The sequence below is a fragment of the Arabidopsis lyrata genome (genome assembly GCF_000004255.2).
Source record: "Arabidopsis lyrata subsp. lyrata unplaced genomic scaffold ARALYscaffold_8, whole genome shotgun sequence".
In the NCBI taxonomy this organism is placed as follows: domain Eukaryota; kingdom Viridiplantae; phylum Streptophyta; class Magnoliopsida; order Brassicales; family Brassicaceae; genus Arabidopsis; species Arabidopsis lyrata.
In genome coordinates, this window is record NW_003302548.1 from 11609510 (window position 1) to 11625723 (window position 16214).

Sequence of the window (16214 nt, forward strand, 5' to 3'; positions counted from 1 at the left end):
TAGTGATCTATTGGAAATTTTTATAAATCTATTTTTATTAAAATGAAATTGAAATTGACTAATTCAACCATATATAGATATATACAACTCTAAATTTCAATGTATACATTTAAATTAATAAAAAAATCATATATGTCAAATAAAATATTTAAATTAATAATTAAAAAATAATAAATAATATTTAGTTCCGCGGTGTACCGCGGGTTTACATCTAGTATAGATTAAAAATGATTTATTTTGTTTGTTTTCTCTAAATAACATTATGTATTTAAAAGCAGTTCAACCAATAGAAAAATAATCTATTGAATACAACATAGAAATATAAATAATTTTGCATTAAAATTTTGAAAATATCAAATAAATTGAAATAAAATTTTCTTTTCTTTAAACATCAATTAATATGATACGGAGGAAATATATGTTAGCCAAACCGTTGCATAACCTAGTTGTTTTCATGTTGTATATATAATTACTCAAATATATATATAATATAAATTACAATGTCTCGACTGATAATTGATAAAGTTAGAAGGTGTCTCAAAAGGTGGGAGAAGTAAAAAGAATTTTGAACCTACTAAACGGATTAGACGAAAATAATTCCAATTATTTTCATTAAGTCAAACTTAACACTCCGTATTAATGTTAGGTTTAATTAGTGTTGGCTCTACTTCAGCCGAGTCAATCAATGCTAAGTTTAAGATTTTTTGCTGTTGTTGGAATCTTTAAATTCTGGTTTGTTAGTTAAAAAAAAAAAAAAGCATGTTCATATAACAGACGCACCCGCCAACCACGGCTAAACGAACACCCCAAAATGTCAATTTTTGTTGCTTATGTATTGTCAGTTTGTCACTTAACGATTTTAGAAATTTTCTTTTCTAAATTTCATTTTTTTTGTAAACAGTTTACAACATATACAATGCTATAATATTTTTTATGACAGATTTTTTAAATTTGCCGGATGGTTGAATTTATTCGTTGTTCGTGTTGGCATTTGGTGAGCACAAGTGAATTTAGCCGATAAAAGGCGAAGGTAACTTGACTTCACACGACACAAGATTCTTCATTTTCCTTCGGCTGGTTGGTTGTAGTGCCGGCTCTGGATGAAACATGTGCTTTCGGCCTTCAAATCTATATTGATTTTATTGAATTAAGAACTAGGTTAAGAACACAAGATTAAAAGAACTTCTCTTTATTTCTTTAGAAAATAACTCAAAACTAAAGAACTCACAAACTCTCTTAATCTCTCTAAACTCTTATGGCTTACCACAACATTGGTAGCTCATATATATAGCAAACTCAAAAGCCTAACTCCTAATCGTATTAGGTCTTGTACCTTTAGATAACTCCTATTGTTATTCTAGATAACTCCTAGCATAACAAACTTTATCCCTCCTATATTTTAGTAACTTATGACTCAAGTTACATTCAAGTTTATCTCAACATAGTCCCTCCTAAACTTGAAAACCTCTTCCGACACATTTTGAACGCCAATGAGATCTCTCATCTCCTTGAATCTAATCCTACCAAGCGCTTTGGTTAGTATGTCAGCTCGCTGCTCCTCTCCGGCAACATGCTCAACCTCAATTTGTTCATTCTCGACACATTCTCTTATAAAGTGATATCTCTTGTTGATGTGTTTACTTCTTCCGTGGAACACCGGGTTCTTTGCAAGTGCAATGGCTGATTTGTTGTCAATAAGAAGCGTCACCTTCTCACATGAGCCTCCAGTGACTTCTCCGAGCAATTCTTGAAGCCAAAGTGCCTGTTTAGAAGCTTCCGTTGCGGCCATGAATTCTGCCTCGCACGATGATAACGCCACCGTGTCTTGTTTATTCGTACACCAAGTAATTGGACAGTTCTCAAGGTAGAACACATGTCCTGTTGTGCTCCTCCCGTCATCTTCATCTATATTGTGGCTGCTATCGCTATAGCCCACAAGCTTTGTCTTCTCTCCACGAGTAAAGAACAAACCAAGAGCAAGAGTTCCTCGCAGGTACCTAAGTATTTGTTTGAGTGCAGCTCCGTGAGACTCCTTAGGTTGTTGCATGTACCTACTTAACACACCAACACAATAAGATAGATCGGGTCTTGTGTGAAGCAAATAACGTAGACACCCTATGATTCTTCTATACTCCTTCTCATCGATATTCTCCTCTTGTGGTGCCTTAGATAACTTTAAACCCGAGTCCATTGGTACCTTCACCGCATTGCAGTCATTCATTCTGGTTTCTTCTAGAATCTTGGATGCATACCTTTCTTGCTTCAACACAATTCCATTCTCAAGTTGCAGTACTTCAATACCAAGATAATAGGTTAATTTCCCAAGGTCGCTCATTTCAAACTTTGTTGCCATCCCTTTCTTGAACTCCAAGATTGCATCTAGACTTGAACCCGTAACTAGTAGGTCGTCTACATAAACGGCCACCAACAGAAGATGCTCATTCTCTTGCTTACGGTATAGAGAAGCTTCTTTGGAACACTTCGTGAAGCTCAATTCCTTAAGAATTTTATTAAGCTTGTTATTCCATGCCCTCGGGGCTTGCTTTAGACCGTAAAGTGCTTTATGTAGTTTGTACACCTTGTCTTCACTTCCCTTGACAACAAATCCCTCAGGTTGTGTCACATACACCTCTTCTTGCAATTCTCCATGAAGGAATGCTGTTTTTACATCTAGATGGTGCACTTCCCATCCATTGGAAGCCGCAAGAGCAAGAATGAATCTTATTGTCTCAATACGAGCAACCGGAGCGAACACTTCATCAAAATCTATGCCGTGTCTTTGTACGTAGCCTTTAGCCACTAACCTCGCCTTGTACTTGTTTATACTTTCATCGGAGTTCCTCTTTATCTTGAATACCCACTTTAACCCGATTGGTTTGACTCCATTTGGAAGTTTCTCCAAGCTCCATGTTTTATTCTTAGAAATTGATGAAATCTCTTCGTCACAAGCTTCTCTCCACTCTCTTAACTCTGAGGCTTCACTAAAATCCCATGGTTCTTCGTTAACTTGAAGAAGCAATCTCTCCCCTTCAATCTCAGCTAATAACACATAATCCGCAAGATAACTTGGCCTTTTCTTTGGTCTTGTTGATGGTTCTCGCAAAGAAGGCTGAGATTGCACATTCTCGGCTTCTTCTTCACTTTCAGCCTCAGACTCATTGTTTTCATCGTGATTCTCTGCTTCCCCTGTTTCCTCTGCTTCCTCTATTTCTGTGTTGTTGCGTTCTTCACCTCCATTTATTCCAAAATCTCCGAAGTTAATCTCAAACATACTCGGATCACTACCAATTTCACTACCTGTTTCACTACCTTGTTTACCCCACTTCCAACTTCTGGTTTCATCGAACACTACGTCCCTGCTTACTACAACTTTGCGGGTTGATGGATCAAGTAGCCGGTACGCTTTTGAACCTGGTTCAGTTCCCAGGTGGACTAACATTCGTGTTCTGTCATCCAATTTCTTCAGATTTGCAGCTTCTGATTTTGCGTAGCTGATACATCCAAAAATTCGCAGGTGCTCCACGTTTGGCTTTTTTCCCTTAAAGACCTCATATGGTGTTTGATTAACCAAAGTTCTTGTCGCAATTCGATTTATAAGGTAAGTGGCATGTCTCACAGCTTCTCCCCATAGATAGTTTGGTATAGACATGTGTTTTAAGATACTTCTTGTCATCTCCATCAACGTTCTGTTACTTCTCTCTACTACTCCATTTTGTTGCGGTGAATATGGTGCAGTCAAGTGCCTTTTTATACCTGTGTCATCACAAAACTTTTGAAACTCATGAGATGTGAATTCTCCTCCCCTGTCAGTTCGAAAAGTTTTGATAGAGTTCCCAGTTTCTTGTTCTACCAAGGCCTTGAATCTCTTGAATCTTTCAAATGCATCGCTCTTCTCCTTTAAAAGTAATGTCCACATATACCTGGAGTAGTCGTCGATTAACACGAATATGTATCTGTTTTGGGCAGTTGTGGTGGGTGTAATTGGTCCACAAAGATCACCGTGAACTAGCTCCAGTGTATTAGTAGCACGATAAGAGGTAGCTTGAGGAAACGTTCTCCTTGTTTGTTTTCCAAGCAGACACGATGCACATGTTTCCTTTTCAACAGAGAAGCTTGGCATTCCGGTGACTAGCTCCTTCTTCACCATTGATTTCATGGTTTCAAGGCCAACATGGCCAAGTCTCGCATGCCATTTAGCTGAGTCATTTAACGCCGTTATCTGGAGACATCGTGTGGCTTCTACTTCCATGAGCACCTTGTATAACCGATTCTTTGATCGACTTGCTTTTACCAAAAGCTTCCCGTCTTTATCATTCACCACTAGACTCTCTCCTTTCATCTTGACTTCGCAGCCTGCTTCTGTGGCCTGTCCTAGGCTGATGATATTGCTTCACAGATCTGGTATAAAGTATACATCCGCCAATACCTTGCGTTCTCCATCTCTGCTTACAAATAGAATCGAGCCTTTTCCTTTTATATCTATTCTAGAATCATCACCAAATCTCACTTTTCCCGTAATTGTCTCATCAATCTTAGAAAAATACTCTCGATTCCCTGACATATGGTTACTTGCTCCATTGTCTAAGTACCATACGTTATTTCCATCAGATTGGGCCTCAAAAACACTTGTCTTGATGTTCTGCTCATTGAGATACACTACTTCGTGCACCATTAGCTTTTCACCTTCTTGTGTATCATCACCTTCATTCTCATAAGCTTCTTGAAGTTTAAGCAGCCTATCCGGACAATTTGATGCAAAATGTCCAGTCTTATCACATCTGTAGCAGATCACTTTTGTTTGATCTCTTCCTCCTCCGTTTTGATAGTTTCCGTAGCGGCCACGTCCCCTTCCTCCTTGAAAGAAACGTCCTCCTCTACCACGTCCTCTTCCTGAGTTAAAGCTTCCATGATAGGGTTGTGAATCCGAGTTAACAAACATGAGTTTCCCTTGATCTTCTTGTTGATTTTCTTCTTCATCACAAGTTCTATCTTCATATGTTTTCATCCTTCCTACAATATCCTCAAAGCTAGTTTTATTAAGATCCAGGACTTGCTCCAAGGCTGCGATGATGTGAATAAATCTTTTTCTTGGTAAACTGTTGAGAAACTTCTTCACAAGTTTTGGAGTTTCGAGGTTTACTCCCAACGCTGCAGATTTTGTGGATATCTCCGAGAGTTTACCAGAGAAAGCATCAATTGTGTCAGTGTCTTTCATCTTTATCCTTTCGAATTCAGCCATCAAGGTTTGTAACCTTGCTTCCTTGACTCTCTCAGCCCCTACATGTCTTGATTTGATAGATTCCCAAACTTGCTTTGCATCTCCTAAGTCTCCAACTTGCAGGATAAGTGCTTCTGGTATGGATTGGAATAACAAAGCCCTAGCTATGTCATGTTTCTCTTCATCAGTAGATCCCGGATCGATGGTCTCCCACACTTTATGCACCTTGAGTGTTGCTCGCATACGCATGACCCAAACTGTATAGTTCGTGTCATTGAGCATGGGACATTTAATCGATGAAGAAGAACCACCATCCTTCGGCTTCACGGGAACCACCTCTCCCATGATTCTGTTTCACTACGTATGTCACCTCTCTTGGTGTATGCGTAGGGTTTAAGTTTCAAAACTTTGACGATGTTATCAACACTAGAAAGCTTAATTCAAAAAGTTTATGCTCTGATACCAATTATTGAATTAAGAACTAGGTTAAGAACACAAGATTAAAAGAACTTCTCTTTATTTCTTTAGAAAATAACTCAAAACTAAAGAACTCACAAACTCTCTTAATCTCTCTAAACTCTTATGGCTTACCACAACATTGGTAGCTCATATATATAGCAAACTCAAAAGCCTAACTCCTAATCGTATTAGGTCTTGTACCTTTATATAACTCCTATTGTTATTCTAGATAACTCCTAGCATAACAAACTTTATCCCTCCTATATTTTAGTAACTTATGACTCAAGTTACATTCAAGTTTATCTCAACAGATTTAATTGGCTGACTTTTTTGTGTATGGTTCATTGGTTATGGTGGTAACTAAGAGCATCTCCAATGGTCAGAACCACACATGGGCTCTCACCAATTGTTTAATACTCCCTCCGTTTCACAAAAAGTGTCGTTTTTGATAAATTAATGAGAGTAAAGAACACAAAAGTGTTTATGAAGAATTATAATAGACTCTCATGAGAATAAAGTTATAAATTACATTCTCTTATATAGAGATGAGATTTCCTAATACAGGATAAATATAAATGTAAATAATATATTTAAAGATAATGTTAAACATCCTAAACTTAAGATATGATCACTTCTAGATCCTTCTCGATCTTCATGATTTCCATAATCTTGGGCTTTTCATCTCGACCGTCGATCTCGGTCGATCTCCGGTTCCTCAAATACCCTCCGGCAAGCTCATACGTGGTAACACGTGTGAGATTGGACAAATCTTCAAAATAGCAGCTTTATACCCGGCCGTCGGGTCATCATCGACGTTTATACCCGGTCGTGGGGTCAAAGCGGCTACAAAACCCAGCCGTTGGGTCATCGACGTTTATACCCGGTCGTGGGGTCATCAACGGCGTTTATACCCGGCGTTCGGGTCATCAACGTGTTCACCATCATATTCGTAGTTAATGGAGAACCACATGGAAAATACATCATCGTAGTTATGTATCTCCATCGGTTTTAAATCACAAGTCTTGGTCGCTCTTCGAACCTTTTGTTCATGAAGAAACTTGTGTTAGATTCAAATTCATCACCACCGGATCAGCATCGTATCCATTGGAGTCCTAGTCATCAACTCCACAGCATCGTTGGAGTAGTTTCATCACCATCACCATAAGCAATCATCGGAGGTGTTCATCAATACGGCATCACCATACATAATCACGTGACTTAAGATATCTTTTTCTCCAAGGTACTAAATAAATATTTGACCAAAGCAACAACGTAACAATATCACGTCGTCTCCCTCTTTCTTTCTTTCTTTCTTTTTTTTTTTTTCGTCGTCTCCATTCTTCTTCTTTTTTTTTTCTCGATACACCAAAAGTAAACAGAAATTGAAATCAAAAGAGCATGTTTGATTTTCCAAAGTTGAAAAGTAGTAAATCAAAGAGACGAATCTCGAATCAACATTTTTTTTTTTTCTTCATAGTTACGGAAACAAAGAAAACCTTAACTCCTAGGAATAGGATCAAGACTCTGATACCATGATAAATTGATGAGAGTAAAAAACAAAAAAGTGTTTATGAAGAATTATAATAGACTCTCATAAGATTCATGTTCCAAAATACATCGATATATATAGAGAAAGACTAAACCTAATTTCCTAAATTAAAATAAAGATAAATGTAAAATATACTTTAGAGATAAATGTAAATATTCCAAACTAATATATGATAATCTTCTAGATCCTTCTTGATTTCATGATTTCCTTATTCTTGGGCTTCTCATCTCGACCGTCGATCTCGGTTGATCTCCGGTTCCCCCAATAGTTTTAAGCTTTTAATCTCGTTTCACAAAGAGTGTCGTTTTGTGTTTTTAATGCAGTTTTAAAGACTAATTCTCTTTTTTAACCTCACTATTTTAGCTTATTAATTAGATAGAGTATTATTTAGTGTATTAATAAGGGGTAGAAACGAAATTTGTTTACTTTTCTTAATTTGTGTGAAAAATGTTAGAATGACACTCTTTGTGAAAAAGAGGGAGTATAAATTTTGTCAAATTATTAGATGAGAGCTTGGAGTTTTTTATTTAATTTTTTCATAGTCCAATGGTAGTCTCTCTCAAAAAGAGTTCTTAGGAAAAATTTTATTTTTTAAAATTATTATATTTCATAAAACTTAATAATTATTGCAATTCATAAAATATTGAACATACATTATTTTCAAATATGTAAAAATAGATGTGCAAATAAAAAATCGGAATTTAAGTGTTTTGGTTCTTAAACTTGTGGTTGTGTTTTGGTTCTTAACCTTGTGATTAAGTGTTTTGGTTCTTAAACTTGTAGATAAAGTTTTGAAAATTTGTGGTTATGTGTTTAAGTGTTTTGGTTAAAATTTGGTTACACCACATATATATAATATATCAAAGAGTATGAACATAAAAGAACATTGGAGTGTATGCACATAAAGCTTCCATCACAATAACATGAAGGGAATCCATTAGTTGTTTATCAAGAAACAAAGCTTAATACACACGATTTAAGATTCAAACTAGATCAGATTAGCAAACAACAATCTTGGTTTCATGATTCAAGACTCAAGACTCAAGAAAGTAAGTCTTGCTCAAATTCCACATGGTTACTCTTGTTCCTAGATAGGCTTCCTCAAGCAAGCAAATGCAATTGTTCTATTAAGCAATTAGATCAAATCCTAATATAGGTTCCTGATATACAAACGCATGCAAGAACCAAGAGGTAGTAGTGCAAAATAATGAATACCTTCAGACACATGATTCATCATTAGACAAACTTCAAAACTCCATCCAAGTTTACTACTTCCGGAAGAAGAAAAAAACGAGCTTCTAGAAGACGATGCATACCTCAATTGGCATCAAAGCTTTGGGAATGATCCTGCATTTACAGAGAATCCAATCAGAAACCATGAGAGAAGTTAGAAAATGAAGAAGATCGAAAGAATTATAAAACAGGGGAAGAGGCTAGATTCATACCATATATAAGGTAGAGAGACGAGCTTCTTTCAGCGAGCATAAACTACAAAAAGATCCATGGACCAAAGAAGTTGGACTGAAACATACCACCACCGAAAATGCTCTACCACATCCTTGCATCTTCCCTAATAAACTACCTACACTAAAAAACAACAACAGAATTCATAAAACGTTACAATCAAACACAAGATCACATATTTTCTAGAAATCTAAATTTGCAATTCAAAAGAATCTCTAGCAAGATAACAATATCAAAGAAGATTTCAATTCTAGCCACAACTCTCTAACTACAAAGCAAGTTGAACCGTAAATCAAGTCAGAATTATGGGAGATTACATGAATCGACCACAATCAAGTAAGAAACAACTCCAACGAAGAACCCGAATCATGGAAAAAAACCAGAGACCAGAAGCAAACTAACCCCAACGAAGAACCCGAATTGAAATCCAATCACAAATCTAAATCAAACAGCAAAATTCACCATGATCGAACTCGAATTTCATACCTCGAACAACAATCAGATTTTCAACAATCATACCATTGGAGAAACCCATGTTCTGTCGCCATCGCCGCTAAGGGCATCTCCAACCCTACTTATAGTAAAAATGCAAAATTCTTCTCCAACCCTACTCTATAATTGACTCTAAAATAGAGATTTCTGCATATTAACTCTATATATAGAGCAACTCTATTCTCAACTCTATTTTTGAGTTCAACTTTTTTAGTTTATACTTTAGTCCCTCAAATTTAAACTTTTTTATTTAATACATATAATCATTTTATAAACAACAATTACAACACCCAATGTTTTTTTATATTTTGTTAAAAATCGTCACCCAATGTTGACACGTACGCGTTTTTTTTTTTTATCAAAAAAAATCGAAGGTTGAGAACACGCCACGTCATCGACTCTCATACAACTCAAGATTTCTCTCAAGAGAGATGTCTCTCTTAGTTTTGATTTATTTTTGAAGATTTTTTTCAAGAGAACCTGATGTGAGAGCCCAATAAAACATCCATTGGAGATGCTCTAAAAGCTGCAAATTACAAAATCTCAAGGACATGGGTTTGAATATCACCAATTTTTGGTTAGAGATAGACAACTTATCTTTTAAACAATTTTTGGAAATTTGTAATGGTTTGGAGCAAAACAGTGGTGGATGTCATTGAGCATTTATCGCCTTATCAGCTTCTTTTGAACAATAGCCGCTCTACAGAAATAGAAGAACAAAACAATCCCAAAATAATCCCAACGACAAATGCTGCCACAGTAAATCCACCTAGTGCCGCTATAATAACAACTTTACCTCTAGAAGCAGTCTTACATTCATCCAGAGGCTTACCACACAAACCCGTGTTATTAGCAAAATTCTCTGAGTTAATGCTGGTGCTTTTGAACGTTGGGATAGGACCTGAGAGACGATTGTTAGCCACAGAGAACGTTTTGAGCCGTCCAAGTTTCACTAGCTCGGGAGGTAGCTGACCCGTGAACTGGTTATTCTGAAGCATAAGAGAGTTCAAAAAGGTAATGTTTGCGATATTGACAGGGATTCCACCAGTGAAACTATTGAAGGAGAGGTCCAAAGTTGTAACAAGTGGAATCACATCTGTAAGGTTTGATGGTAAAGGTCCAGAGAAGTTGTTTCTAGAAATATCTAAACCTACCAAATCAGAACATTGCTTAATCCCAAGAGGAAACACTCCTCTAAGACCATAACCAGAGAGCTTAATACTCAAAACCCTATTCTCATCATCATGCCAACAAGTCACACCACTAAACTTACAGATATAACCATAAGCCTCGTTGCCAAAAACCCAACTCGATAAATAGCTATTTGGATCCTCTACTTGAGATTTAAAGGTCCTCAAGCAATCTACGTCGGCCTGATTTGCATCGATCAAGGTACGCAGTAGCAGCAAACAGAGACAATTCCCAAGGAATATTGCAAAGACTAGCCTACTACCCACCACCATCATATACCCTGGAACCAAATAATCACATAATCAGAAATTATAGATAGCAACAACGAAACTAGATATTCTTCACATAAAAATGAAGAGTGAGTTGACTTAAAAACCAATGATACCTCACGAAAATTTGCAGGAAATTCTAAGGAACTCACAAATCAAAATCAGAAATTCTTAGTCGTGGCGTGGTGATCTTGTCTTGTGCATGAGTGTTGTGTATTTCTGAATGATGAAAGGATTTTGAATGATATAATAAAAAGGAATGGAGTCGTCGGGTGTATAGACTTGGATGGTCGTTGCCTTTTCGAAGAATCAAAGTTCGTGTAGAATGGTGTAAACACATACTGATGAAGTGATGAGACTGATGCAATGACTCAAACCACATCTGTCTTTGCGTGTTAAATGTTTATTTCATCTTTTTTCTTTTTGACTTTTCAACATCATATCATCAAATTGTTTTGGAAATGGAACAATTGGTATGTGGCTTTTTAAATCGTTTTAAATAATTTATTTATATGAAATCTTACATAAATTAACTACCAAAAAGGCGAGGTTTATTTACAATAAATGGAAATAAGCTTGAAAAAAAAAAAACCAAAAACAAAATTATCAAACTCCTTTAGCTTGAAATCACGCACATTTGTAGGAAGCTTCAGAGACTAGTGGATTCTTGGTACAGAATGGTGACTACCCTAATGCAAACCGCTCTCTCAATGACTCGTAAAAGGTGGCTAGTCGAATGGTAGATATGCTTATGTTTTCTCTCGTTACGTTCACGCCAAACGTAACATATCGTCGTTTAGAAAACCAATGGAAGCAAAATGAAGGTGAGTTTATGTATCATAGTGAGGATATGTGATACTCCGAAGTGTAATCTCCAAATCCGGATCAACTTCCTCTTCCCCGAAATCACCCACAACATCCAGCCAAATCGTGTAAATATAAGGGCAAGCCAAAAAAAGACTCAGAAGAGACAAGGCTTGACACATCCCAACGTAACAGTCGCGTATGAGTTCCAGTTGAGAGCCTATCCTTGATCGCTAACCAAACTATTTTTTCTCTTGGTGTAGTCTTTGACAAATATCAGTGTATAACCCAACTATATTTTCATTGTTGCTCTTATTAAAATAAAAATCATATATAAATTTTGCATTCGAAAAATTTACACACATATATTTAATATCAACCAACGATACAGAAGAAGTAGGGAGAGAAAGAGGACGCTTCAGGTTTCTCGTTCTTCTGGGTAATTCAGACAAGAAAACGACGTGACGACTTTGACTTATTCATGTGTGAACGACGTGTAGAGATCTCGAATCTCTTCGAAAGAATCATCATTACTCTATCGTCGCCGGAAAGACAGTAGTTGTGGTGATTAAATCTAAGCCGTCCATTGACTATAGTTGAATTAAAAACGTTGATCAAGAATCTGACACCATCAACCTCTTTATCTTCTCTGAGAAAAACATTTACTTAATTTTCACCGATCTCCGCCTTCACCGTTGTCCTTATCGGCTGGTTGGATACTTTTTTAACTTCTAAAAATGTTTGGTTTGGTTGTTAGTTATTTTTTTTACCAAAATAAATGTTGTATGTGACAAACAATTAAATAATGAAAAATGTTTTGAACGTCAAACGTCAGCATAGTTCACTAAAGCCCTTATTAATAATGAAAATAAGTTTACAAAAATTGAGTTAAAAATAAGCAAAACATAACTAAAAATAAATTGTGAGGGATACTAACTTGTTACATCCATTCAATGAGAATGGACTTGTTGATTTGGTGTTTTTATCATCTTTGAACATTTTTTAGAAGAAGCTCATATAGTTTCATCCGATGAATAATATCAGTCTATGAAAAAATGTGCAATCTAGTTTTCCTCCATTATAACACAGCCTTAAGCATGAAGCCAAGCTTCGTTAACCGGTTAAAGATTGGGTGTTTGGTAAATAAGTTAAGAAAATTAAAGAGTGATGATACACATAGATGCTGAAGATACCAATTAATGGGAAAAGAAAAAAAAGGAGGAAAAAGTATAAATTACAAGTTCCCGGCAGCTTCAGACAAACTCACGTGACACAAACTTTAAAGGATTTGACTAGAGCCACTTAAGTCGTCTGGTCCGAGCCATATGATAGTGAAGAACGAGCCATTAAACAACACCTGTGCTCTCACGTGCTTACTAGACTCAAGTAAAATTGGGTGTGCTTAATAAAGTGTCTGTTATAAATGGTCACTTTGCTTTTCTGTTTGCCTCTCTTCTACTTTCCTCTTTCCTTTTTAGGGATTTCACTTTCCTCTTCTCTCTCTCTCTCTTTCTCTCTGCCTAACCTCGAATTTTCTCGATCGCTCTTCACCATGGATCTACGATCTTCTGGTGCTTCTTGAAGATTTTTAATCTCTTCTCTTTAGGGATTGTTCTTCGTTTGATTTTCCAGGTAAAGTTGCTTTTTTTCTTCTTCTCTTGAGGTTTATACTTTTTGTTTTGCTCTTGTTTCGTGTTCGAGTTCGTCTTCACTGTAGCTAGGGTTTGTTAAATTTCTCCATGAATAGCTCAAAATTTCTGCTAAGACTTTGAATTTTGCTCTTGAGCTTGCTTGGGTTATGGATTGTGTAGGGATTTCACAGAATCAGTGAATCAATCAGCTAGCTTTTTTCCTCTCTCATTTCGTCATCTACTGTTTTCTTAATCTGATATTTTTCTTGAATCGGTAGAATTTTTTGGGGGTTTCTTGTTTCTTTGTGTTTACTTGCCTTGTAGGCCATTTTCTTACATAGTTGTCCACTTTGACTTGTTCAGTTTTGTTTTTATCTTGTCATTGGATAGTTTTGACTGATCTTTGTTTCTCTGTTCTTGATGATTTATTTTTGTAGTTGTTTGTCGTTTGGGATTTTGTGGAGCTTTACTTGCAGCTTGGAGGTTGGACTTGTTTGAATTGGTAACAACATTTTGCGTTTAAAGTTTTATATTTTATTCTTCATGTGTGATTATTATGCAGTATTAACATTGTCTCTGGTCTCTAATGTCGTTATACTCATGTTTGTTTTTATTTGTTTAAGACTATTTAATTCGTACTTAAATTTCCATTTTGTTTAGCTCTTTTGTGATGGAGGATACACGGTCAGTTGCTTCGCTCATGGACTCTACATCGTCTAAGATTCAGCAGCTTCAGAAGGCGTTTGCTGAACTTGAAAGTCAGCGTGCTGTAACGCTTAATCTGAAGTGGAAGGAACTTGAGGAGCATTTTCATGGGCTTGAGAGGTCTTTGAAGAGACGGTTTCATGAGCTTGAAGATCAAGAAAAAGAGTACGAAACCAAAACAAGGAAAGCTCAAGAACTGTTGGAGATAAAGAAGGCAGCTGTTGAGGCTAAGGAGAAGGCGTCGCTTGAAAGGCTTCAGAAGAAGAGAGACGCAGCTATGTTTACTATAAACAGTGCTTTAGATAAGTACAATAACGCTCCCATCAGTAAACCTTCTGTTGGTGAACGTTGGCCACAAAATGCTGTAGGGGATTCTTCCAATGCCTTTGCTGCTGATAGTATCACCGATGATAATCCGGATGGTACTGTGCAAGATGTTCAGATCTCACCTGTGATGGGAAATTTTGAGGTGAAGGCTTATCCACAGTTACTGAAACTGTGCGGGGATATGGACTCAGCAGGGCTCCATAAGTTTGTATCAGATAACCGCAAGAACCTTGCATCACTAAAGGAGGAGATTCCTATGGCGTTCAGGGCTGCAGCAAACCCAGCCAGCTTAGTGTTGGACTCTTTGGAAGGGTTTTACCCTATGGAGGCACCAACCGCTGATGGAAAGAAAGACGCTAACCTCTTAGGCATGCGCAGAACCTGTATCATGTTGATGGAGTGCCTTAGCATACTGTTATCTGGTCTGGACCCCAACTCCCTTGCTGCTGTTCTCTCACAGAATGTTAAGCGTAGAGCCAAAAGTATTGCAGAAGGATGGAATCCACTGCTGCAGTCTCTTGACATGGATGCTTGCAATGGTAATTCTTTGGAGGCTCATGCATTCCTGCAACTGCTGGCCAGTTTTGCTATTGTTGGTGACTTTAAAGAGGATGAACTCTTAAAGCTGATCCCCATGGTTTCACGTCGCCGTCAGGCAGCTGAGCTCTGCCGTTCACTTGGATTAGCTGAAAAAATGCCTGGTTTGTTCTCTAATTTTCAGGATATGGCTGATTATCTTTACATGCTATGACATTTTGATGAGACGCTTGATATTTGGTATTTAGTGAATAGCTGGAAAGGGTCTCTGGTCAAGGACATAAACATGACATGGCTTTATACGTTTTTACATTTTAAATTCTCCACCTTCACCATTGATCTTAATCTTTGATTTCACTGCTCCTATTATCCCAGGTGTGATTGAAGTTCTCGTGAACAGTGGAAAACAGATTGATGCGGTTAATTTGGCATTTGCGTTTGAACTCACAGAACAGTTCTCACCTGTCTCATTACTGAAATCTTACTTGACTGAGGCAAGGAGATCTTCCACCCAAGGCAGACCTGGCAATGCATCTCCTGCTGTTCAGGCAAGTGTTCCCTGACTTGATAACTTGCATTATTCATTACTTGTAAGAGAAAATGAAGGGCTATGCTAATGCACGTTACCTATAGTTTGATCTTTTCATGAACTATTGTTACCTTTTCTCGAGCATCTGGCTCTTTGGCGGCAAGTAAATCACCTCACTTGAACATCTCCAAGCTGTGTTCAGTTGCTATATTGTTTACTCAAGACTTTCTTAAAGCCTTTGAAACTTAAAACCAATGCATTCATTATCAATTACTTTAGGCGTATTACGTATATAGTACTTGATGAATGCAAGATTTAGGCGCATATTATCATAATAATTATATGTGTACCAATGCAGGATGAGTTCAATGAGCGAGAGCTTACAGGGCTCAAAACCGTGATAAAGTGTATCGAAGAGCATAACCTGGAAGAGCAGTACCCAGCTGAGCCACTTCACAAGCGGATTCTCCAGCTCGAGAAAGCCAAAGCAGACAAAAAGAGAGCAACAGAACCCACAAAGCCTCAACCAAAACGACCACGTGGTGCTCAACCCCGAGTCCCCGACAACAACAACAACAACATCAAGACAGGATACGGAAGAGTCATCCCTGAAAGGTATCCACAGTATGTGTATGACAACAGACCGTTCCTTAGCGGTCCAATCATGGCAGCACAAGCTCCACCACCTCCTCCTCAGACTTACACTTTCAGTCCCGCTCCTGCACACGGAAACTTCTACGGAAACTGCTATCAGTACCAGGCTCCTCCTCCTCCTGCTTACTTTCACTAGTGATAAAAAAAAAAGGTGAACGGTGAAATGTGACTGTGACTCTGTGACTCCCCTTTGGTTGTTAACTTGTGGCAGCTCTTTTTAACTCCTCTCTCCATTTAGTTCTTTCCCTTTTGATGTTGTGGTGTACGGATGATTTTAGTATTTTTAAGGATCAACCCTACTCAAAACAAATATACTCAGATTTTCTATTAATATCTTAATGTTGTATTATTATTAATTTTTTTCCTTTAACCATCACAAGAGGTA

The 16214-nt window shown here is 37.2% G+C and overlaps 1 protein-coding gene and 1 long non-coding RNA gene across 6 annotated transcripts; one reads left to right on the forward strand and one right to left on the reverse strand.

Moving 5' to 3' along the window:
* Window positions 1-821: 821 nt before the first annotated feature.
* LOC9299969 lies at window positions 822-11030 on the reverse strand. Of its 4 annotated transcripts, XR_002329989.1 has the most exons (5): window positions 10759-11027; window positions 9177-10653; window positions 8672-8808; window positions 8442-8573; window positions 822-1128 (listed from the first exon to the last, which is right to left on the reverse strand). It is a non-coding gene; the product is annotated as an uncharacterized LOC9299969 (long non-coding RNA). The 4 variants fall into 4 exon arrangements; XR_002329990.1 differs by lacking the exon at window positions 822-1128 and having other exon boundaries at window positions 8121-8573; window positions 8672-8813; window positions 10759-11030; XR_002329988.1 differs by lacking the exon at window positions 822-1128 and having other exon boundaries at window positions 8121-8573; window positions 10795-11029.
* A 1867-nt stretch (window positions 11031-12897) lies between these two features.
* Window positions 12898-16178, forward strand: LOC110227641 (FRIGIDA-like protein 3). Of its 2 annotated transcripts, XM_021022557.1 has the most exons (5): window positions 12898-13078; window positions 13515-13579; window positions 13737-14810; window positions 15022-15194; window positions 15534-16178. In XM_021022557.1, exons 3-5 carry the CDS (start codon window positions 13748-13750, stop codon window positions 15963-15965), a joined length of 1668 nt encoding a protein of 555 aa, XP_020878216.1. In that variant the 5' UTR covers window positions 12898-13078; window positions 13515-13579; window positions 13737-13747; the 3' UTR covers window positions 15966-16178. The 2 variants fall into 2 exon arrangements, with proteins under 2 accessions (XP_020878216.1, XP_020878224.1); XM_021022565.1 differs by lacking the exon at window positions 13515-13579.
* Window positions 16179-16214: the final 36 nt, after the last annotated feature.